Below are 25,170 nucleotides of genomic sequence, written 5' to 3'. Positions count from 1 at the left end.
TTTCCACCCTTCCTGCTGCCTCCCCTACAGGTCTGAACCCACCCTACAACTGTCCCCATGGTCATTAAATGTCTCGGTACCTTGGGAGCAATCCAGCCCATTCTGCCTTTGTTCTCTCCCAAATTGGACACAGGTTCAGCTTGTCGCACTTGTTCATCAGGGGCCCACTAATTGCTTCCTTGGGGCTGTACCCCCCCAGATGCTCCTCCTTCAGTAGAGACGTAGAGCATCAGCAAGCATGCACAGGCCACCGTCAGCCAGCAGGGTTGCTGTCTGGAGACACAGGGCAGTAGCCACTTGTCAGAAGGGGACACTCCAAGGAAGCTGCAGCATTTGAAACACATATAGGGCCAAGGAGTTTGCTTTACTTTAGTCAATCACATATGTTCGTGTGTGCCAGCCTGGACTTGACGTCTTATGGAAAGCCTGCACCTGGCAGATGGCTTTGACCCCACCAGTGCTGTGTGGGCAGCCCATGTGTGAGCATACACACTCCACTGCCGAGCCCACACCCAAACCTCAGCATCCAGAACCCACTCAAACACTAGAGTGACAGTGCCTTTGACAGCCACTGCCGACACTGGATTCCACAGGTGGGTCTGAGGCAGAAGTAACCAGAAATTCTCAACAGGCACACTCTGTGTACGGTGACGTTTTTATATTGCAGTCTCCTTCACTCTCAGTATCCTGGGCAAGTAGTAACAAGGGCTACGGTACGAGTCTGTGCACACTGCTGCCCTAAAGATCCTATCAGTCTTAAACGCCAATGCCCTGGGCTCCAGCATGCCACTCCAGGCCCTTCCTGGGTTTCTGTCTTCCACCTGTCCCCTCCACAGCCCAGGACAAACGTGCCCTCAACCCAGGCAGAAATTCTAAGATGCAGAGAGCAGAAGCCTGTGACCTGATGTGGGAACTCCTAGAGGCCATCCCTGCCAGGCCAGCACAGGACATACAGCTCATTTAAAACACTGATAGGAGCCAGAGATGGCTCCGCAGTTAAGACTTGTTGCTTTTGCAAGCACTGGACTTCAGTTACCAGCACACACACCAGGTGGCTCACAACTGTCCCTAAGTCCAGCTGCAGGAGATCTGATATTCTCTTTTGGCCTTAGCAAGTTGCTGCACACATGTGGCTATACACAGCCATAGCCACACACATGCACACAATAAAAATTAAGCATTTTTTTTTTTAATTCCCACAGTAACAGGGTAGCTGGTGTGCAAAATGGAACACTAGCCGACAGCCTGGGCTTGTGCTTGGCCACCTCCCTTATCCTTGACTGAAGCTGGAGTGCTCCCTTGGCCATGCGGAAGCCATTGCAGGCACCTTGACGCAGGTAACTCTTCTGTCCCTGCGGAATAACAAAACACCTCCAAACGGCTTGAGTTAAAGTCTCCATTTATTTTGTTTTTTTACAAAAATCCAACGTAAGACCTTTGTGCTCATGGTTTGAAAGGAGCAGACAGATGGACAAGTTCTGTTATCAGAGCCCCCCCCCCCCCCAGTGGTCCCACCCTCCAGCTCCTTGTTCACTAACAAGGCCACCCAAGACAGGAGCATTATAGGTGGTCCACTGGCCTGAGGCACCCCAGGGGTCTGTCACACTGTGGGTGGCCCTTGACCTCAAGATAAAGAGCAACTGGAAAACAAAGCTGTCCTGGCCCTGGGAGCTGAGACTGGGTAGCTAAGTGTGACCCATGTTAGGTAAGACTCTGCACTAGGAGGTGACCCACAGTGAGCAGCCCCAAACACCAGGCAGGCTCCCCATACTTGTAGTGGCACAATCATGTCCAAGCATGTCCCCTAACCCCCAAACCCAAATCACAAGCGGGGTCCAACTGCTTTGTCTCTGCCTCTTGCCTCTGACAGAGTCCCTCAGGTACAGTCACTGTCCATGCTTGCTGCTGGGGTCCTTCAGTTAGTGTTCCACCAGGCCCAGAGGTGCTATCCCGAAGGACACTCTGACATCACTATCCCTCAACCACATTTCAGTGATACCCATGAGTGACCCACAAAGGGGGTCCTACCACAGAGACTGACTTGCTTATCAGTGCCACAGCACCATATACAACCTCTTAATGAAAAGAAAGGAGGCGACAGGGATGGGGCTCAGGGCAGAGCGACTGTCGGGATGTTCACCCACACTCTGGCTTCCCTCCCCAATACTGGGAAAGGAGAACAAAAGATAAAATAGCAGCCACATATTTCACACAAACACCACACTCTTTGGCTCCCCTGAGGGAGGAGGGCTACCGCTACAAGGGCTGCTGAGATGACAGAAGGTCGGGGGAAGTCTCGATCCCTTCGCCGAGTTGCCAAGAACCAAATGTCCCAGGCAGCCCTTGGAGTTGGGTTCCTGAAGATCCGGTGGAAGTTCTGCAGCAGCCTGGGCCTGCGGGCCTGAGGCGCTCCCGGGGCCATGCCAGCCCTATGGCAGGAGGGATCTAGAGAGAAGTCAGGACAGCAGGCAGAGAGGACCCCAAGCAGCAGCACATGTATCAGGGCCTAGGAAGACGGAACTGGCTTAAGGCAGGTACATGACCAGGACAGACTGAGCTCTGCTTCAGCTGCTGGGGCTGGGGAGACAAGTCACAGGGCGAATCCCTGACTCAACAGTTTCCCACTGCCATCTACCCCAAGTTGGTTTATTTTACTTTCAGCCCTGGGAAGAGAACCATCAACAGGTAGCATGGGGTGACTGCCTGTTAACGTCCAAAACAGACTAGGACTCACCTAGCAAATCGCAGCCTCTGTCCGGGTTCTAGCACACCCCAGACCTTGAAGGCAGGGGCTCCCTACAGCCGACATGGCATCAGGGGTCTAAACCCCACAGGTACAGGATGGACATCTAGACACAAGAGGGAAGGTGAATTTCACCTGGGGGTTCTTGCCAAGGCAGATGCCTTGGAGTAAGACTATGGAATCCTCAAAGGACACAGGCTGACTCTACACCAGCCGAGCTCCCAGCCTGCCTGCCACATTCCTGTTGTCTCCTCGGAAAGAAGCAAGTACTACGGAACCGGCCACCAGCACCCTGCACCAGTGTCACCCGGATGATGGGTAAGCTAAGTACAGGTCTCATCTCCACCTCACTGTTTGCCTCCTTGTTCTCTCTCAAACACAAGAAAGAATGGAAAGCCCGGTGACACGTGAGTGCGGCCCAGTTCCAACTCTTCAAAGCATCTGGGGCACATTGTCCCTACTGTGTGCAGCCTCCAGCAGAAGCTGTGGGAGCAGCACTGAGGCATTGGAAAGGGGCCGGGAGAGGTCAGGAGACCCTGCCTAGGCCAGGTCCATCCTGCTGACTTCTGCAGCCAGTGTCCCTGGGAGGGTGGAGCCGCAGTGTCCAGGTTATACAGGGCCAGGACCCTCTCCACAAATACACAGCCGGGTAGGTCCCTCTCTTGGAGAGATTGGCAGAAATTTCAGGTGTACCCAGACCCACCAAAGTGTGTGTGTGTGTGTGTGTGTGTGCACATATATATGTATATACACATATGTGTGTACATATATGCACACATATAAATAAGCCTTGAATGGCAGATGTGAAACTCTCTTTAAATAATAAATGCTGTTACTGAATTTAAAAAGCACGAACCAGCTGTCCTGGGCTTGTGAACAGTCCTCAGTGTCGGCTATCAGTCAGTGCCTGTGCAGAAGCCGCGTCGGCTGACCAGGATTCCAGGCCCAGTATGGCTGACTCAGAAGACAGACAGCTGTCCTTTCTACTCTTCCTGCTGCCTCGCTCAGCAAAGGGTCTGGGCCCTGCCCCACAGATGTCCCCAAGGACCTTCGACACCTTGGGAACCTTGGGGGTAACTCCCCTACTCTGCTCATTGTCATCAGAACTGGCAAGGCCCTAGATGAACTTGAAGCACTTGGTCTTGTCGTGGGGCAGGCGGGTCTTGAAGAGCACAGAGTCCACCCTAAACTGTGTGTACAAGAGAGGCATATAGCCATACACCTTGACAAAAAAGTTGATACACTTGTGCCGCTCATGAAAGTGGGAGTCATCATGGGACAGGGCCTGAGGGCACCCTGGGCATCGAAAAGTCCACCTCGACGTCACCTGGAAACGGAGAAAAAGAGCAGGGTGAGAACACAGGGTGTCTGCTGACAGAAGCTTATAGCATGGCCAAGCCAGTGCCATGTCCACAGTGAAGGTGCTGGGCTGTCAAGGAGCAAGCACGTCTACAAACCCAGCATGGATGTAGCCAAAACATTAACAGGGGTCACTGCTGTGTCACTGCACTTAACAGACGGCAAGTCTTAGCACGCCCAGTGCTACCAGTCCAAACAAGACTACCACCAGTATTTATTTATCTTGGTGGTACAGTACAATGTTGATACACAGTTGTTTCTTTCAGTCATGTTTTTCATAGCAAAATACTAGAAAACTAGCTAAAACAGAAATAATCCTAAAGTTACATATTCATTAAAAAAAGATGTGTAAGAAAATTACATTTTAAAACAATGGTCAGTCTATTATTAAGATTTCCAACAATTAGAAAAGTGTAAGTAACATAATGGTGTTGTCACACAGTCACTCAGGCAACCCTTCACAAGTTCTGCTGGAGCCCTGAGCATGAGACTCAGCAGGATGGAACCTGGGCAGAGGAGACAAGGAGAGTGGACAAAGGTTTTCTTCTCAAGCTCAGCTCTAAGCGGGAGGGGACTGCACACCTCTGGTTGTGTCTGAGGACATCACATGTGGGACCGAGGTAGGAGTTTAAGTTGCTTGTGTGCCTGCACAAGATGCTCATGGAGCCTAAGCTGGTCCCAGTCAGGCAGTGATCCCAGCATCCAGGACAAAGCCCTTCGCAGCATTGCAACAACTTAGGCCCGGGAGTGAGCGCAGGGGAAGGGCCTGCAGAGACACAGGACAGCGCCAGGAGCAGGTGGAGTGGCAGGATGGCAGTGGCTGTAACCAATGCATACATACAGGAGGAACTTTCCAGAGGTACCCAGAAACTGTACAGACATTCCAGCTATGAGTATGAAGAGAAAACCAGCAAGTGAAAGGCGATGAAGTCAGAACCCGGGATGGGAAATGCTGAGAAGAAGACAGAACTATGAAAGCAAGATGATTAGGAGACATGGAAAAGGTATAAGGTCACTCTTGGAAGCTCAAAACAGGCAACCCTGGTCCTGAACAGAGATGGGACAGACTGAAAGTCAGGACAGAGAAGGACTCCGGTGTATGATGTTTCAGTGCAGGTTAGTGCTGACATGTCTACAATGGAGTGAGATGGGCGTTATACATCTCACAACTCTCGGATCTGTTTTAACAGAGTATGTTAACGGAAGGGTTTCTTTACAAGCCAGCTGCACCGTTCAGGGCGCACACACTCAAGTACAAAGCCATGGCCTCCTCGCTCCATCCCCGCTGCTCGCCCACTGGCTCACCACAGCTACACCCACAGCTAAAGCCTGAACTCTATAACCACTGCTGTCACTGGAGCAGTCCCTCTGCAGGGCTTCTCCTCATTTCTGCTTTTAATTATGTGTATGTACGTATGTGCTGGGGGAGGGGTGTAGGGGGTCGGGGGAGGGCTAGTGCGGGCACCTGAGCACAGTGCTTGCAGAGCCCAGAAGACCCCCTGAAACTGGAGTTACAGGATGTGGTGAGCCACCTAGCATGCATGCTGGGAAGTGAACTAGGACACAAAGAAGGCTGAAGGCCACCACTTCACAGCAGTGACCAGCAACACTACTTTCATATGCTGCAGCTACCATGAGGTGACAAGAAGACAGCTGCGGATTACTTTAAGAAATCAGTCAGTGTATCTACCCTTAGAAACCGCTGCCTGCTTCAGGAGTGAAGGAGAGATGGGAGAAAAGCTGTCCCACCCCTCACACACAAGTCCCAGGCCCCTCAGTTCTATCCAATGGCCTTGGTGCACGGGCCCTGTCTTACAGCCATTCATCAGTCCTATGTATATGGTGTGGTGTCCTTGTGCACCTTACAGAAAAGTCTCTGAGCTGTGGCTCTGTCACAAGCTGCACTAAGGCAGAATGGAAGAAGGACGCGTGCATGCACACACCTTCCCCAGGTAACAGGACGTACCTTGATGGGGGGCTTCCGTGTGATGTGGGAGACAAGGAAGTTCATGGCGATATCTTCACAGTTGATGTACTCGTCCACCATGTCTCGGATGGCCTGGGGCATCACATAAGAATACAGGTAGGCATAATACTGCCAGGAGGAAAGGATTGGAACACGGTTAAAACTTCTTTCACTTTCAGCATAAACCATGTGTGGCTCTATGGGCTGTTGGGATGTGTGAGGGGAGGTGCCGGGGTGGTCCCAGTGGGGACACAGTGCTGGCGTTTAGGAACTGGGACAGGAATGAAGAGCAACCTCAGTGCAGATCTTCACTATGGAACATGTCATGTGTCAGCTTGCTATCTTCAGTCTAAAAGCAAGCACCAGGAGGAGGCCACGCCTTCACAAAGGCCAGCTCAGCGAGTTGGGAAGCTGGCAAAGGCATTCTGTGAGGGGCAGTGGAGTGACTTGTTCATCTCAGTGGTGTTGGGAATGGAACCCAGGTCTCTGCACACTAAGGTAATGCTCTACCATGGAGTTGCAGGTGCCCTCCATGTTCAGAGTGGAGACCTCTTTAAAGTCCAGTTGAACATTTCAAAAGGGTAAGTATAGGCCAGCATCACTCACAAGAAATGTGAATCAAGGGGCTGAGACAACAACTCCATGGTTAAAAGTGCTTGTTTTGCAAGGCTAAGAACTAGAGTTTGGATCCCCAGAACCCACATAAATGCCAGATGGGTGTGCTAACCTACCTATAATTGCAGTCTGGGAAGGTGGAGGAGACACAGGACCTCCAGAGCATGCTGGCTACCAAGACAAGCCATATCTGCAAGCTCTGGGTTTCACTGAGACCCTCCCTTAATGAATAAGTTAAGAAAGTAATCCGGGATGATTCCTGACATTACACATACACAGGCCTACATATGCATGTGGCCATTCACATCCAAATAAACCCTGCATACACTTACACATTCATATCACATACACATCTGGAAAGTTAAACTTAAAAAAAAAGGGGGGGGGGTGGCTGGAGAGATGGCTTAATGGTTAAGAGCACTGACTGCTCTGACAGATGTCCTGAGTTCAATTCCCAGCAACCACGTGGTGGCTTACAACCATCTGTAATGTGATTTGATGTACTCTTCTGGTATGTGTCTAAAGACAACTGCAGTGTACTCATATAAATAAAAAAATAAATAAATAAATCTTTAAAAAAACAACAAAACATAGTACGAGCCTGTGGCATTCTAAGCTGCATAATCACGTTCTCCAAACATACGAGAGCTGGAGCCGCCATGTGCAGCAGAGCACTCTGCATGCCCCAGCTCAGCTTGATGCCGGGCACTGCCACAAAAGAAAAGGGCTGAGTGGTCTGCGCCTCTAGTCCTAGCACTTGGGAGGCAGAGGCAGGCAGATCTCTGACTTCAGGTCAGGGCTATCATGGTCTATGAGTGAATTCCATGATAGCCAGAGCTATGTAAAGAGACCTTGTCTCACAACAAACATATAAACAAATAAATGGAAAAATGAGTGTAGAATTAATATCTTACTGACCCCACTTATCCAAAACAACTGCCCTTCAACAAGTAATGAACATAAAAACCTGAGGTATTTCATAATTTCCCTCATGCAGGTTTTCATACTTTGATGTCCTTTATATATCCCAGTGCGTTCAGCTCTGACCAGACGCCACCAAGAGCTTAAGTGCCACAGAGGACAATGGTTATGTTGCAGATCAGAAGAAATGGGGGGGAGGGGGAGCCAGGAGCAAAGAGCAGCACAGATGCAGGTAACTGCAGGAAAGGTGTGCTGGCCAAAGAGCAGCACAGATGCAGGTAACTGCAGGAAAGGCGTGCTGGCCGAAGGTACCTGCACTGCAAAACCCAATGTGGAACTGAGTGCAAGACCTAGTGTGAAAACATCTCTGGGCAAAGGTGGCAGAACTCGTGGACAGAGTCCCACAGTGGACTCATACAGTGGCAACCAGTCTGAGCCAGAGAAGTGGCAGGCCCTGGCCTGACTGAGCCATATCTGGGTGGCAGTGCTGAAAGTGAACACTATCCAACAGGTCTTTGATATAGTGCCCTCAGCTGTTCAGAGTGAGAGCCAATGGTCGATAGGCAGTCCTCCTGCTCTATAAGCAGTCCTCCTGGTGGTCTACAGGCAGTCCTCTTGGTATATAGGAAGACCCGGTCTTGACTTTATTTCAGTTACTCTATGTATGCTCTTTGTTCTGTTTTCTTGTCTTCAGAAGGGGTTTCATTGAAGAGCCTAACCTATGTTTGAACCTGTGATCCTTCTACTTAGCTACAGACCACTGGGGTTTCAGGTATGGGCCACCATGCTTGGCTTCTCTAAGCACTATACTCCTTCAAATGTAGGGATAGCTTGTTTCTGGAACAGAAGGGCCTCAGAAGCAGAAAGCCTGGTGTGAAGGCAGCATCCATTCCCACAGAAGCTGAAAGCCTGGTGTGAAGGCAGCATCCATTCCCACAGAAGCTGAAAGCCTGGTGTGAAGGCAGCATCCATTTCCACAGAAGCTAACCTTTACTATGCTCAGAGCACTGAATACAGCCTTGTTTTCTTACCTTGTGAAAGAAGGCAGCGCCCGTCAGCACCATGGACAGCTCACAGGAGTAGTTGGAATTGTAGAGCCAGGACTGGTGAGGGATGTCCCACGCATGGTACCGGCCAGGGAAACCCACGATGCGATCACGGGCCTCTCTCCAAACCCTTGAAAACACACACACTTAAAATGAGCGCTTTTACCTGGCCTGCCTAAAACCCTTAAGCACTTTTGCATTTTTTCTCTCACTTTTTAAAAAGAAAATTAGATACAAACAAAACATAAAAGAAATACATAGCATCATCAATAATCTGCTTATCACCCCACAAGTTTCTAGTAGGAAGGTCAAATGGTAAGAAACCCCAGAAGGTTGCATACATAACAATCTGATAAGAAGTGTAAGAAGTGTAAGACAGCAATTCCTGTTTTAGTTTTTTTTAAAGGTTTGTTTCTAATAATCATGACAGCTTAGTTCCACAGAACATGTATGTAATTTCTTTCTCTACCCTGAGTCCCTGCTCTTCCTGCTTGAGACGGCACACATGAGAAGCGCTCAGAAGCCACAGGCAATCACTGTGGTGAAGTGCACTCATTTCCAAAAATGAGCAGGGCCTGGGAGAAGCCCAGTATGTAAAACTGTCCACAGACCATCAAAGGAGGACATCTGTTAAATGGGGGGGAGGGGAGGGGAGGGGATATCCAGCCCAGCTCTGAGAAATCTGATGAAATTTTAATTGTTATTATTAGAGTGTGAGCATGTGTTCATGTTCATGGTGTACAGGCAAAGGTCTATGGCACTGGTCTTCCCTTTCCAATTTTATGTGGGTTCTGGGATCAAACTCAGATCACTAGGCTCAGAGGGGAAACAACTTTTACCTGCTGAGCCATCCTCCTAGCCCAGGAGAAACTTTTACATCATTTCCAAATTTATAGCTAAATCAAAACAAATACAATTAGTTCCCGATTTCATAGGCTGAAACTGGCAGGAGCTAAAAGGCCACAGAGACAGGAGCTGCCTGGGAAGTCCTGAGCTGCCTCAGGGCACCTCCATCCCTGAGACAGATCTCAGAGTGTAAGAATCACTAGTCTAACAGATGACAACTCACAGCTTCCAGAACAAGACAGAGCCTTACTACGTTTCTTCTTTAAATGCTGGAATTTTTTATTGTGGCAAAATACCATTTTAATCATTTTTTTAGAATATACTGTCTAGTGGCATTAAAGATGCACAGTTGTGCTGCATGACCAACATCTGCCTCCATAACCTGCCAACCCTCCTGCCGGGGAAATCCAAGTTACTGCTGAGACAGTAACTCCCACCTCACCTCGTCTTCTCAGCCTGGCTCACTCCATTCTCACTATCCCTCTGACCCTGACTTCCTGGGCCTCACGTGAGTGGACTACACAATGGCCCTCCTCTCTGCTCACACTACTGTTACAAGAGCTTCTGTTTCCAACAAAAAAAGCTTCTACATAAAGGAACCAGCAGAGTGAAGAGACAAACTGGGACAGAAGCCCTGCCTGGTCCACACCCAACACAGGGCAAATGTGAAGAGCTCAAAAAATTATACATCAAGGGCTGGAGAGACGCCTCAGTAGTTAACAGCACTGGCTGCTCTCTCAGAGGTCCTGAGTTCAATCCCTAACAACCACATGGTGGCTCACAACCATCTGTAATGGGATCTGATGCCCTCTTCTGGTGTGCATGAAGACAGAGCACTCATGTACATGAAGTAAATAAATAAATCTTTAAATAAATATATATACACACATACACACACACACCCCAAAAATGGGCAGAGGAAAAAACTGATCAACACAGGAAAACACAATCAAAATTACCTTGAAATAGCATGTTACCCAGCTATCATCCTATCATCAAGAAAACAGAAAGTTGTAGTAAGGAGGTGTGGACACACAGGGCCTTGACACACAGCAGGAGTGAAAATTAGTGCAGCCACGTAGGACAGCAGCACAGAAGCTCCGGGAGAGTTAAAAATGTACAAGCCCACAACACCACTTCCTGACCTCAAGTCAGCTTCCTACAGAGACACGTTTCCTGTGGCGTGTCACAATGGCCTGGGTGCCCATGTCTGAGCAAACAGTGTGGCACACAGACAGTGTAGTTTTCCTTCAGGTACAAAGAATGAAATCCTGGATGGAGCTGAAGATTATCATGTGCCATGAAATAAGCTGGACTCAAAGACAGATGCATTTTTGATCACATGTTGAAGCTGAGGGAAAGGACATGAAATTAAAAGAACAGCAACAGGGGTGAAGAGGGCGAACACGTAAAGTACATCCTATGGAGGCACGTACAGACAAGGCAGGCTGTGCCAGGAGCACATGTCTTCCGATCTGTGTACCTCCCCTCCCGGCCTACAGGACTCAGTGGGATCCAGCCCTAGAGACAATGTGTCAGTTCAATTCTTGAAAGCTAAACCCCACATTCTGAATGACCTGTAGGAAACACATAGAAAGGGATCCCCTACTTTCTCACCATTCAAGAAAGGTCAAAACCCCACAGATAACAAAGGAGGCCAGCACCTTTGTGAATTTGAATTCACTCCTCAGAGCATGGACTCTTGTCTCTCGGTCATTCTTGGGAGGGGACCTAGGAGTGACTGAAATTCTCCTCTTAACACCCCACAGTTGCATTCACAGTCCCTCAGCAGGCCTTAAGTGTGTCTTGCCACATCAAACTACAGCCCACTTCCCACCATCGACTCCTACAGTGGCAGAAACCACTCCTGACGCTCTTCACAGCTTCTCTCTTTTCGTAACAGACAGTGAGCGGCAGCTGCCTGTCTCCATGGACAACACAGCCCAGTTTACCAGGACTTTGTTTTTCGATCTGAGCTAGCAACAGACTTGCTTCAGTAATCCACCACACACAGGCTGTGCAGGGGTGTTAAGGAAAGAGGGAGAGATCTTGAGACTGGGGAATAGAGAACAAGAGAAGGGTTGGTAGGGGCTGGGCAGATCTGTCAGCAGTGTGTCTGGGAACTCTCTACAGGACTTACAGTGGATCCAGAAGTAAAGACTACTTCTGTCACCTATGCCTCTGTGTTCACAAACCCAAGCAAAGGAAACCCAGGAGCCAGGTGGGTGGTGGTACAGAATACAGAGGGGAACTCCAGTGCTGTTGAATCCTGTGACTTGCCTAAGATGAACTACTACTTTTTTCCCAATATATGGACAAAAAGTGACCAAATACAATAAAAATGGTTTTGTAAATGCTACTAAAAGCACAAAGTAGACACAGATAAATTAGAATTCATCAAATTTTAAAATCCTGTGTTTCAAAGAATGTCACAAAACATTCTTTGAATGCAAAGATAGCCCACTGAGTGGGAGACTTTTTGCTCCTGACATGGAGAATATTCACTTACATCTAGAATAAAAAAATCTGACAACACAGCAATAAGAAGATAAACAGGGGCTGGAGAGATGCCTCGGTGGTTAGGAGCACTGGCTGCTCTTCCAGAGGTCCTGAGTTCAATTCTCAGCAACCACATAGCGGTTAACATCCATTTATACTGAGAGCTGATGCCCTCTTCTGGCCTGCAGGTGTAGATGCAGAAAAAGCACTCATATACAATAAACAAACAAACAAATACATAAGCAAGTGATCTGTGCTGTCCATCCTTCTCTGTCTATGTGACTATATCTGGAATTAAGTAAAATCCAAAAATGGGGGCACACTTGTGAGGGATTTTTCCTAAATTTGAAGTGGGAAGATCCACTTCTGATCTGGATCTTTGAGGTATAACGGCACACTTTTAAAATGGACTTTTGAGCTGGGAAGACTCTTATCTAGGCCACACCTTCTGCTGCAAGTCTATATAAGGACCTGGAAGCAAGAAGCTTTTGCTCTCTGTCTGCTTGCCCTTGCCTTGCTAGCACATCCATCCCTTCACTGGTATTAGAGCCTACTTCTTTGGGCTTCTATACTGAAGACCAGCTGAGACATCCAGCCTAAACTATGGAATGCTTAGACCTTTGAATGATAATTGGCTATTGTTAGCTTAGCTGGACCACAGCCTATAAACCATTCTAATAAATCCCCTTTACATATAAAGAGACATCCACTCTTTAAGTTGTTACTCTAAAGAACCCTGACTAATATACAATCCAAACAAAAATAGGTAAAATATCTGAATCAACATTTCTCCAATGAAGGCATACAAATGGTCAACTAATTCATAATCACATGAAAAGATGCTCAATATCACAGCATTACAGAAAACAAATCAAAACTGTAAAGGGGAGCTGGAGAGATGGCTCAGACCATAGTCACAGCTGACTTCTGGCCTCCATAGGTGCTCACACACCTGCATGCGCACATACACAAATCCAGCGTGGACTATACCATGTCACACCCACTTAGAATAGCCATAAAATCAGTAAATTATGCACTGAAAGGAAGTGGCAAGCTCACTCCTGCTGAAATGTGAAACAGTGCAGCCACTGAGAAAAGTAGTCTAGTAGGTCCTCAAAACATCTACCCCACAGCTAGGTATGGACCCAAGAGAAGTGTTCCTGTCCAGGTAGGCATATGATGGGCACAGTACAGCACTGTGTATCACAGCCAAGTAGAAATGACCCAACTGTCCATTAGTGCAACCAAGAAAGACAACACAAGACTGCTGCTGTGCACCTTTAATCTCCACTCAGAAGGCAGAGGCAGGCAGATCTCTGAGGATTCAAGACAAGTGTGATCTACATTGCATGTTCTAGGCCAGCCAGAGCTACACAGTGAGACTCTGTCTTTTCATAAATAAATGAAGACAGAAAACGGGGCACACCCGTACAAAGGGAATGAAACTGTTGTATACTACAAGACAGATGGTTCAGGCAAAAAACTTAATTTCAAGGCTGAGTATTGAAAGCTGTTGGGTTTTGAACCCAGGACAAGAGACTGAGGTATATATTTTACATACCAAAGCAGACCTGACCTCCAGGTTCTCCCAGCATCCCTCAGTCTCTACCTGGCATACCCTGCCCCCAACTTTTAACTTTCCAGCCCAGGGGCCTTGGAGGCTCCTCCCTATATAATCCAGACATTTTGTACCCACTCCTTCCCTCCCCCTTCTCTCTCTCTCTCTCTCTCTCTCTTTCTCTCTCTCTCCTCCTTTCTCATACCCCTTTCTCTCTTTCTCCCTCCTCTACCCCCTCCCCCCAGCCATTTTCTATGGTGACTTCTCTGGCCTTAGTCCTTGGGGCCAGTGAACTCACCTCACCTGCCTGAGAGCAGCTTCCTAATAAACCTGCCTTTAAAATAATCATCTGGCTTGAATTGGCTCATTTCACCAGTGGCTAAGACATTACCTATCAAAAGCCACTTAAAGGAGGCCTCTCATGTCCACATAGACAATAGGTAATCCACAGAGACATGAAGTTTAGTGGTTGCCTAGAACTTAAGAGGAGTTGGAAGGTGACAGAGTCACTGCTGATGATTCCGTTTCCAGGTGCTGGGATTAGAAGTGTGTGCACCACCACCAGGCAATGATGTTTTCTAAAATGGACTGTACAAAAATCTACCCAACTCTAACACCTGTATGTGTGAATGGGATTGTATATAAGTTGTGTTCAATAAGTGTCACTAAAACTTAAGTTCAAGCAAAATGTCTGAACCACTGAGGCAAGTCTAAAACAGCACCCAACTAATACAGCACCCCAACTAACCCATTAATTCATGTACATCTGTAACTGACATTATTTTCTGTGATGAAACAGGAATTAATAACCTACTTTCCACAGTGCCCACCCCCTTGGGAGCCACAGTAAATGCCAACTTCTCGAAGAGGTTCTAAATGCTCACCCTCTGATGACATCACTGAGGGTGTTTCACACACTGACCTGAGCCCACACACCAGTGATGACCCTCTTCGTTCTCTTATACACAGTGTGAGGCACACCTAGGACACCTAAGGCCCCAGAGCACCTGACCTGAATCTGAAGGAGCAGCCCAGCGCAGTAGGGAGAGTTAAGCAGGCATGCAAGTCCATCCCAGCTGCCTACCACTGCTTACAGCTTTATCTCTGGTGTCTAAGCTCACTCCTATAGATCACGAATACAGCTACAACAGCAGGCCCCAGGGCTGCACTGGATCACCTTGTTCATTATTTCAATTAGACACAGCTCTGGGCTGTCTGTGACTGCTCTGATCTCAAAAGGAGACTCCTCCCTTGGTGGATCTGTAATATGATGGCTTTATTAGGAGATAGTGGAAGCCTAGTTGGAAGAGCAAATTTCTGGGGGCATGTCCCTGGGTGGACAACCTGCCCTGGTCCCTTCCCGTAATCATCCATTTCTCTGGCTCCTGTCCACCATGACACAGAAGAGAATCTTCTCTCCATAGGTTCTCATCACCACGCTGTTATGGCCACAGCACCACTGACAGGATGCTTCAAAACCCAAGTCAAATAAATTTCCCCTTAGTTGTGACTGTCAGATATTTGACACAGACAATTAACTGAGTCAAGGGGCATTGGGGAGAGAAACCAAGGTTCCCCAGTAGTTCCCAGCACACAGCATGGATGTCAGCGTCATCACCACCACCACTGCTACCACCTCTTCTTCCTCCTCTTCTTCTTCCTCCTTCTCTTCCCCTTCCTCTTCTTCCTCTTCTTCCTCCTCTTCCCCCTCCTCCTCCTCCTCCTCCTCTTTTCCCGTTGGACCCTGGTTCTCCACCTCACCTACATCCCAGGGCCAGTACTCAGCACAGTCCTTCCATCCTTCTAGGAGTTAGTTCCCACTCCAACAACACTACCCTGACTTCCTCACCTCTATTCTCAGCCAAGGAGACTGGGTTTAAGGATGTCAGACCTGACGGTCCAGGAGAGGCAGTAACCCTGGCCCAGCCAGTTGCGGACTCTCATCTACTTGGCTCCAGAGAAAGAACCTACTGGGATCGGAGCAGCTCAGGAGAGGACAAGTAAAAACCAGCCCAAAACACCGAGACCTGGGACCAGCCCCATCCTGCGACGGATGCCCTCACAGCCTCAGAGTTTCTCCTCCAAGGGCAGCTGGGAAGTTCAAGCTGGTTTTTAATCACTTCAGTGTTTGAAAAGCACTTCCTTACCGAAAACCAAACATGATTTCATCATGGCGGAGGTGAGCATCGTCGTCGATGGACAGTATGGCCTCTGTCTCAATCTCATTCCAGGGCAAGAACCGATTGTTCAAACTGTTCTTCTCAGTGCGAACAACCTGAAATGAAGGGGGAAAAACACAAGAAATCAATCCGACATCAAAGAAGTCTCAAAGTGACTTTTAATCTAACCAACAACTGGCCTGGTCGCTTGCCACTTGCTTGTGACATCTAGCATGTGCCTTACAATCAAGCTGCCATTTAGGACACACAGGGAGACCCCACACTAACCGTTAGTCACTGTTAACTGGCTTTCTCATGAAACAAACGCAGAGGATTATTTTTGACAATGAACATAGCTTTTGAGGTTAAACATGTTTCCCAAGAGAACACAGGTGGCAGAGTACAGCTGAATCCAGATCCTAGCTCGGGTCCACCCAACTGCTCACAAATTTTAAAACGATGCTTAGAAATATTGCTGAGTTTATCTCATTTCTGGCTAGCACCACCCCATCCCACCTCCAATTTTAAAGCCTTTGGGAGATAAACCTTTTGAGAAGAGAAGGTGTTCATTTAACCTTTGTGGAGCCCACCTGCAGTGTGGAAATCACCACCTGCAGTACTCACTAGGCAGATAAAAGCTGTCCCTTTCTTCACAAGGTGTGTGTGTACAGGGCTGGTTTGTCTTGATCGGGGAGGCATCTGTGCTAGCTCTTCAGAGGGAGCGTAATTTTAGAAGAAGGATGGAAAGAAAGATGTTTTCTTTCAGTTAGGACACTAGGCTGAGATCATGGGTGTGTGGACTTCTAGATACTTGGTGTCAGAAGGAAGTCATCCTCTGTGCAGGGGAGATGTCATGGTGTCGTTGAAGTGAGGGGATCATACTGGCTAAGTCCCCTGAGATCCTCTTTGCTTTCTCAGAGTGAAAGTGATATTTCCTCATTAGTTGGACTAATAGCTAAGGTGCTGTGGCTTGAAGATGTCCCCATAGGTCTGGTTCCCAGTTGGTGGCTGTCTGGGAAGTTTAGGTGTGCCTACTGGACGATATGTATCAATGGCACATGCTTTAAGAGTTTTGGTTTGGGTCATTCTGAATTTACTCTTTGATTCCTGCTGTGGGCCAGTATGTGAGTGTTCAGCTTCTCCCCAAGTGCCATGCCCGCTGTCTCACTGCCCTGCTGTGGTATGACAGCATCTTGTCCCTCTGGAACTATAAGCCCAAACAAACCCTTCACTCTGTAAGCTGCCTCCGTGTCCAGCAACAAAAAAACTGCTAACACTGTGCTATAAACAAAGACAGCTATCAAGCTCCTTATGACATAACTGAGACTTACTCCCAGCTATACTGAGGGGAGGGTTATAAAGAGAACACCTGCTCTGCATATCAGCATGACTTTGATGACAGTCTCAATTGGAATTGGCTAAAGTCCAGCTTTCATGTTCCCAGTCCCTGGTCTGCTAAACTACTGCTGACTTTGCAAATGTCTTTAACCCAAAGCCACCACTGAAAATGTATCATTAATCACTGTTCCATCACAGGAAATAATGTGAATTACAAATGTATGTGAAGTAACAGATTTGCTGGAGTGCTGCTTTAGACATGCCTCAGTTCCACAGCTGTTCCAGCCCCACCAACACCAAGAAGTAACTACATTATTCTAGATGTCAGAGCCCAGCAGACTCAGAAATCCATCTTGCCCCAAGAATACTTAACCAGTTAAGAAAGAATGAAAGACAATCATGGAAGGAAGGGAAGGAGTGAGGGGGGAGGGAGAGAGGGAGGGAGGGAGGGAGGAGAGAGAGAGAGAGAGAGAGAGAGAGAGAGAGAGAGAGAGAGAGAAACAAGCAAAACAAAACAGCCTGGGTTTGTAGCCAGGGCCTCCTAAGCACAGATTCAGTGGTAACAGAGCACAGAGGCCAAGTAATGGTCAGGAAAGAGTAGCCATTTTACCAGGTGGAGACTGTCAAACTGGGTGAAAGGAAAGCAAAAGAGACAGTAATCCACCAAAGGAAGAGAACTGAGCACACAGGTGGAAGGCTCACTTAGAGTGTGAGGTCCTGGATTGGATGGAAAGGTGGCCAGAAGTGGCAGGCCCCAAGGACCAGTTTAGTGATGGTAAAATTCTATCCATTTTAAGATGCACCCAGGTTCAGAGATGTTATCAGGTAAGATCATGTGGCCACCTGAGACAGGATGGGTCAGGGTGATGGCTCACTCAAAGGGCCCATCATCCATTCACTTTCCCAGCATCCCTTGTGTTCACTCATAGCACTGTATTCAGGCAGTTCTGCAGGACATAGGCCCTCCTCAGCCCCAGCAGATATATAGAGAAATTCAATTCCTCAAGCTTCTCTTTAAGATTACCAGTTCTGTGAATTAATTTCCAGCAAGATTATCAACAGAGATTGAGCACCTGGTGACTCAAAGCCAAGCTGCAAGCTGCAAGGACACTGCCTGGACTTCCAAGCCAGGCAAAGCTGCACTTCCCAAGAGCCCCAGCAGATGGCTCTGCTCCGGTGCAAAGAGAGCAGCATGGCTGTGGAGCCTGCGAATTCTACCGGACCTCAGTGTGAACCTAGTGTTCCCCGCTAGGCTGAACCATTACAACACTGCTGTCTGCAGAACATGGTGTCAGTACCCGCCAAACAGCCAAACTCTGTCCAACACCAGGAAACAAGGAAAGCTGAAGTGAAGACAATGATGTGGACCCACAGCAGACAGGATTCACTCTCAAACTACAGTTCACAGGCATCGAGTCACAGGCCTTCTTGTTCTCCTCACACCACCACTTGAGACAATCTCTATTCATTACCCTGGCTGTCCTGGAGCTCACTATGTAGACCAGGTTGGCCTCAACTCACAGAGATCCTCCTGGCTCACCTCCTAACTGCTGGGATTAAAGGTATGTGCCACCACACCTGGCTCCCTCCTTATTCTTTATAAGACCTGAGTAGGCTAGACCAGAAAGTCGGGACTCTAACAGCAGACAAGCTCTGGACTGGATTCACAAGCAGGTTTGTACAAAAGTTCACTGAAGTCCATCCCTGAGATGACGGTCAAGAAGCCTGAGAGGGAAGATGGGGGAAAGAGTTCTGATTCAGAAGCCAAATGGGGAGGCTTCACCTTTAACCCAGCACAAGGGAGGTGGGACTGGGAGGAAGTTCAAGGCTACATACTACATTGCAGGTCAGGTCCCAGGCCAGCCTGGGCTTTGTGAGACTCTGCCTCAAAACAAAAACAGATTCCAGTTTCAAAGCTACGGTGCTCCATCTAACTCAGCAACTAACCCTTGTGGCTTTCAGCAACAAAATCCTGCCAGAGCCTCAGTCACTCTAAACACACTGCACATAGCTCCGCGCTAGTCTCTAGGAGTCTGCGAACAGCATAGCAAATGTAAGACACAGGCCAACCGAAAGGAACTTTAAAAACATGAGCATTTTTGTTGATGTTTTGTTTCAAATTACAATAATCCTCCACCCCAACCCCCAGGACTGGCTGTCTCTTTACACTGTGCCAGGAAGGTGTACTACAGACTGTGTTACACTTTAGTAACTCCGAAGACTAGCTTTCCAATTACTGCTTCAATTAAGAAAGAAGCTGGTATCGACCAGAAGGAATGGCATACATACTGCCTGCCATGGAGATGTCCAACACACATCAGATAAACACATGGATGAGTAAGTGGGTAAGTGGAAACAGGAACCAGTCGGCTCTGCGATAACAAACATTCAACATAACAGGTAATACTAAGGAGTGATGAGACAAGTCAGGAGACCCTTTAACATTTGCTTCTATTTATATTTTCTTCTTGCTGTGTTGTTCAGGCAGGTCCTGAACTCCGTGTGTAGCCCAGGCTGGCCTTTAACATGCAGCCCTCCTACCTTCACCTATGTAGCCCTGGCTAGCTCTGGCAGTTCTCCTGGCTCTACCTCTAAGTTGCTGGGATTATTTGTATGTGCCACAACATCTGACTTCATCTTGCTTAATGTAGAAAGATCTCTCGACCTACATCAATCATGGAGGAACACTCAGTTATACTTGCTCGATTCACACAGCACATTCCCAGGTCAGCTGGCCTTCTGTTACCATCCTTCAGAGAAGCCCGGACCCCGTCACACCTTTCTTCTCAACACAGGGCAGTGGCCAGGACAGCAATCCTGCACTGGACAGGCAGGTAGGTGTCTTTCACACCATTAAGTTCACACTGGTTCAGCCCAGCCTAACATCCCCCAGCCTCTAACAATGCCTCGAGCGCAGCACACTTCCAGAGCTAGCCTTGTCTCGGGCCATCATACAGGCGACAGACAGAAACAGCAGCCACTTCCTCTAACTTAAAGCAGACCACAGAGCTCAGGAATGAAGTGCATGAGGCCTAGAAAGCCTCTCTAACAAGTGAGCACCGACATTAAAGAGCTTGAGGCGGGAGTCACCCACTCTTTGAACAAGTGGGAGGGGCCAAGAGGGACGGTAACTGAGGCTAATGCAGTGCAAAAGCAGTGCCTGTTTTAACTTAGGGGATACATCTATTTGGAGCTTTTAAAGCAGCGTGGAGACCTGTGAAAGTATTACTAAGGCAGCACAAAACAGAGGGGCAGCCTCCAGGGAGATGATGCACACAAAGACCGCACTCAGCACTGAGAAACCACTGAGACAGTTCACAAGCGGGGCTTGGCATGCACCTCTATCCCAGTCTGTGGAAGAGTGAGGCAGGACAAACAGGAACTCGGGGCCAGCTGGATTACAAGTGGCAAGCTCCAGCCCTAACAGGAAGCCTCTGCTTTCCACACAGCGCTCCTGCCTAAAGTCACTGCGTCTCTAGACTAGCACGGCCTCTTCCAGCTTTCCTTGCGCTCTGCAGTTACTTTACAGTCCTAGTTTTACACGTGACATATTTGTATTATTTACTCACAAGCAATCACGCCTTCCCAGGCAATCTACACTTGGTACAAAGAAAAGCATTAGATTACTTCATGTTAAATGGTCTGACCTCACGTAGTGACGGGTGGCAATGAGAACTAAGGAGAGCATGTCTGAGGGACTGCCTTGCTACAGTCGCTAAATCGCTGTGCAGCCTGACTTTCCAACAGTCCCTTTAAACATCTACAATTCTTGCCTATTACACTCGTGACCCTGGCAGCTTTAAAATCTTCCTGTGCAGCCATGCGGCTCCTTCTCCAGTGGTGACACTGAAGAAGGGAAGCCAGCAAACCACGCAGATACACTCAGGAGAAGCTGTGAGGTTTGTCCTCACTAACTCACTGCCTGGTTCACATGTGATACTTCAAAGAGCCGAGTGCAAAGAGATTAAGAAAATAATGCGTATTGCTTCTCTGAGGAGTGAGCCTTTGCGATGGCCTCTCAGCATCCAGGATGTCCCACAGAGAAAGCCAGGAGGTGAAAAGGGAAGAAGGCTCCCAGAGGCAGTTCCTGCCCAGCTTTCTCTTCTATGCACCAACAGGCCATGTAGGAAACTGTGTTAAAGTCAGTCTGCTGGTGAGGCATGCTGTTCCCCAAACAGAAGTCTCCCTGTTCAATTCCAGCACCAGCCGGAGAGCAGACAACAGTGGAAATCAGCCTGGAATCACTAATGTTTTCTTGGATTTGTCAAGAAATGGGAAGAGTCCCTTCCACTGCAGCCCAAGCCTTGAAACACCACAAGACATCTCAACAGTCTGGTGAGTGTTCTAAAAAGGCCATCTTACTATTTTCTACAATCTAAACTAAAGTCGATTAAAGAGGATAAATAGGAATAACTGAGACCAAAATTTTTGGTGTGTTATAAAAGATTATCTAGAGCAGTGGTTCTCAGCCTCCCTAATGCTGAGACCCTTTAGTACAGTTCCTCATGTTGTGGTGACCCCCAGCCATAAAATTACTTTCACTTCTACTTCATAACTGCAATTTTGCTACTGTTAGAAAAAATCATAATGTAGGTATTTCTGAAGACAGAGGCTTGCCAATGGGGCCAGGACCCATAGGTTGAGAACTGCTGGTCTAGAGGTTTCTGCTTCTGGGAGGGCTCCTGCCAAAATCAATCCCTACAGATGACAAATATAAACTCTGGACAAATTTTAAAGATTCCTCAAAGAAAGGCTGGAGAGATGGCTCAGTGGTTAAGAGCAGTGGCTGTTCTCCCAAAGTACCCAGGTTCAATTCCCAGCACCCACATGGCAGCTCATAACTGTCTGCAATTCTAATTCCAAGGGAATCTCTCTCTCTCTCTCACACACACAAAGGCAGGCAGAACACCAATGTACATAAAATACAAATAAATTACTTTAAAAACAAAAAACTCCTCAAAAGAAAACAACTGACAACTGATGAAACAACTGATGAAAGGAGCTGAGAATCAGGCAGGGTCAGGGCTGAGAATGCTTTGCTCTGAGGTGAGGTCAGACCCGGCTCTAAAGGGCAGCTGGGGCACTGAGGAAAAACCCATAGTCTTTCTGTCTTGAGTAGCCATGGAGGTTCTGTGGATCCCTGAAAGGAAAAGATTATGAAATACAGAGAAGGAAGGGAGCTTGGTGTGTTGAATAGATATGAATTAACTACCTGGCTCCAGCCCATTCCTACCTCAGGCTACCCTGACCCCTGCTCTCACAGAACAGGCAAACATAAACTAAACAAATACTGGGGCAACCACCCAACAGCCAAAAATTCTCCCTTTGTGTTCACAATCAATAAGCCACTGCACCCCCCAAAAATACCTGTACTTTCAAAAAAACAAACAAACAAACAAACAAAAAACCAGGAGAACTAAGCCAACTAAGCCACAGCCTAAGATAAACTACAGAAAACCAAACATGAAGGGAAAGCTTGGAAGCAGCTAGAGAAACCTGTAACTTATATACAGGGCAATGGTCTGAGAAGCCAACGATGCACAACCAGGCACAGTGGAACAGCTGTACAGTGGTGTCCCCAAACTAACGGGAGTGCTGCAGGAGACTGGACACCCAATTCCTTGGCATGGGAATGCTCTTTTTTTTTTTTTTTTTTTTTTTTTTTTTTAATCTCCTTGCAAAAATTTACTCATTTTATTTTATGTGATCTTTGCCTGGATGCATGTTGGTGTGCCATGTGTCTCCCAGTTGCCTGAAGTCAGAAAAGGTATGGGATGCCAGGGAACTGGAGTTATGGATGGTTGTGAGCCACCACGTGGGTACTAGGAACAGAACACAGGTCTTCTGCAAGAGCAACAAGTGCTCTTGTTTGCTGAGCCATCTCTCCAGCCCTCCTTTGATATGCATTGGGCATCTGTCCATCACCACCTCTCAGTCATCCTACACTTCATATGGAGGGTAGCCCAGTAGCCAATAGCACTGCCCCTCTGCCCAACAGCACTGGACCTGAGATCCTCTTAACAGAGTGTGGAACCAACTCCATGGACAGCAGCCATAAAGGTCACCTTCACTCCATCATGATGTAATCAATAGAGTGGAGACTCTAAAATGTAAGACCTACCACATGTCCCCCACTAAGGTAATCCCTCTCCACTCAAGTATCTATGGCTCATAGGAGTCCACAGCTGACAGATGTCAGCCTGTGTGCCTGATGCCTGCCTGAACCCTGGACACAAAGTACCCAGCATTCTCTGCAGCTGCGTGGATACTTCTGGGTTGATTCATTAGCCAGTATGCTGACTTGAATCATCTTCCCTGGAGGTATAGTCTATTAGACTGCCTATGGAGCTGATTTTACAAAGGACTTATTAACTGTAGCACAAAGAATAGGTTATGTTGGCATTAAGGTGAAAAACCTTTGAGGAGCACTATAGACAAACCCATGCTGGTGCTAACACCTGCCTTCACCAAGAGGGCCAGCAATTTCAACTGCTGCTCTAAATACCTGCTTCCCTTAAGCAGAAAACACAGTCAAAATATTTAGTGACTAGACTGAAATTCTCTAACCTGAAACTCTTTCCTTTTAAAAATAACTAGAGAAGACTGCATGCCACTCCAGAAAGTGTGTTAGAGCAGCCTGTTTGCAGAGGGTCTGGCATTTCCAGCTAGGTATCACTTCACTGCGACAGGCTGCCCAGAAACCACAGGACCTACTCACTTCCCAACAGATTAAAGAAAGGATTAGTTCTGGCAAGTCTGCTGGTGGATTTCAGTCACTGCTTACTGGAAGCAGGAAGCCAACGGCACTCCTCCGTCCACTGTATGAGCAAGTGTGCCTCTCACAAAATAGCACACTTTAAAACAACTCAACACCACCTATGCCTTAGTTCTACTGCTGTGAAAAGATACCATGACCAAAGCAACTGCTGTAAGAGAAAGCATTTAGCTGGGATCTTGTTTACAGTTTCAGAGGGTTAGTCCACTACCATCATGGTGGGGAGCATGGTGGTAGGCAGGCAGGCACGGTACTGGATAAGCAGCTGAGAGCTATGCAGAGAGCAGAGATGGACCTGGGGTAGGCTTTTGAAACCTCAAAGCCCAACTCCAGTGATACATCTCCAATAAGGCCTCACTCCTAATCCTCTCCAAACAGTTTGCATTCATGGGGAAAGGCACCACCTATATGGGTTTATTAATAACTAGATAAATATGCTATACCAGCATGCAAATGGCCACGGGCTCTATTCCCAGCACTAGGAGTGCATATATGCACACACATGTACACGTACGCACACACACACAGAGGTATATGTATATCTACCTCTACCACAAGGGAGCAAAGTAATAAAAACTAGAGAAGGCATTAAAAGTGGGGTACTATTCCGCACAGTAAAACACACTGCCCATTTTATTACCATGATGGGGACACCAATGTCTGGCCACAAAAGGTCCTCCGAGGGCAGCTTGGGAGAGTTCCACACCACCACTACCTTGTTCAGGTAGGGGAGGCCGTTGAGTCTCTCCAGGGAGTTCATGAGCACTTCCTCCCGCTCATAGGTCAGCATCACGACTGTGAACTGCTCCCGCTGGACATTGCCTCCAAGCGCTGCCTGGAACTCCTTGCCAGAGCCCCCAGCCCCGCCACCGATGGGCCGAAATCCAGTCCCTGAGCCCAGGAATTTGGCCTCAGAGGGCAACACAGGATCAAAGGGTGTGTGTGGAAAAAGATGGAAAGGTCCGGGTGCAGAGTTCCAGCCACGGTAGCAGTCTGTGACAGTCAGAGTGAAATTGCGGAGGTATTTAGGTGAGGCATAGGGCGGTTCTGTCTCTACCGGTCCCAAGTCCAGGTCCCCATTGTCAGCCATGTTGGGGTCAGTTCCAGCTGCTTTGCCTGAACGATGGGGGATCTCAGCTGCTACCTCTTCCCGGATGGGAGCAGCTGGGATCTGAATTCGAGTCCTAATCATGGCCAGCACGGTATTAAAAATACTGTCAGCGGTGGAGAAGTAGGTCTCCCAGAGAAAGCGGCCTTGCCGCCTCATAGCCAACAGATCACTGTCTGAGAGACTGCGTAACAGGAAGTGGACCTCTGTAACACGAGGCTTGGGCACCACCAGGGC

The 25,170-nt window shown here is 48.0% G+C and overlaps 1 protein-coding gene across 3 annotated transcripts in view; it reads right to left on the bottom strand.

The window, feature by feature from the left end:
* Positions 1 to 1,382: 1,382 nt before the first annotated feature.
* The window catches only part of Extl3 (exostosin like glycosyltransferase 3), a 93,363-nt gene continuing 69,575 nt past the window's right edge, over positions 1,383 to 25,170 (bottom strand). For all 3 annotated transcript variants that reach the window (XM_076930841.1, XM_034497661.2, XM_034497662.2), the window contains 5 exons: positions 24,466 to 25,170; positions 15,701 to 15,828; positions 8,636 to 8,780; positions 6,069 to 6,197; positions 1,383 to 4,070 (listed from right to left, as the gene is read on the bottom strand). The exon at positions 24,466 to 25,170 is cut by the window's right edge and continues 1,898 nt beyond it. In XM_076930841.1, the coding sequence (XP_076786956.1) occupies positions 3,861 to 4,070; positions 6,069 to 6,197; positions 8,636 to 8,780; positions 15,701 to 15,828; positions 24,466 to 25,170 (1,317 nt within the window). In that variant the 3' untranslated portion in view covers positions 1,383 to 3,860. The remainder of the gene's footprint in view (positions 4,071 to 6,068; positions 6,198 to 8,635; positions 8,781 to 15,700; positions 15,829 to 24,465) is intronic.

The sequence above is a fragment of the Arvicanthis niloticus genome, chromosome 3, assembly GCF_011762505.2.
Source record: "Arvicanthis niloticus isolate mArvNil1 chromosome 3, mArvNil1.pat.X, whole genome shotgun sequence".
Lineage (NCBI taxonomy): Eukaryota > Metazoa > Chordata > Mammalia > Rodentia > Muridae > Arvicanthis > Arvicanthis niloticus.
The sequence above is the reverse complement of the archived record's forward strand: the minus strand, read 5'-3'. Positions and strand labels throughout refer to the sequence as shown.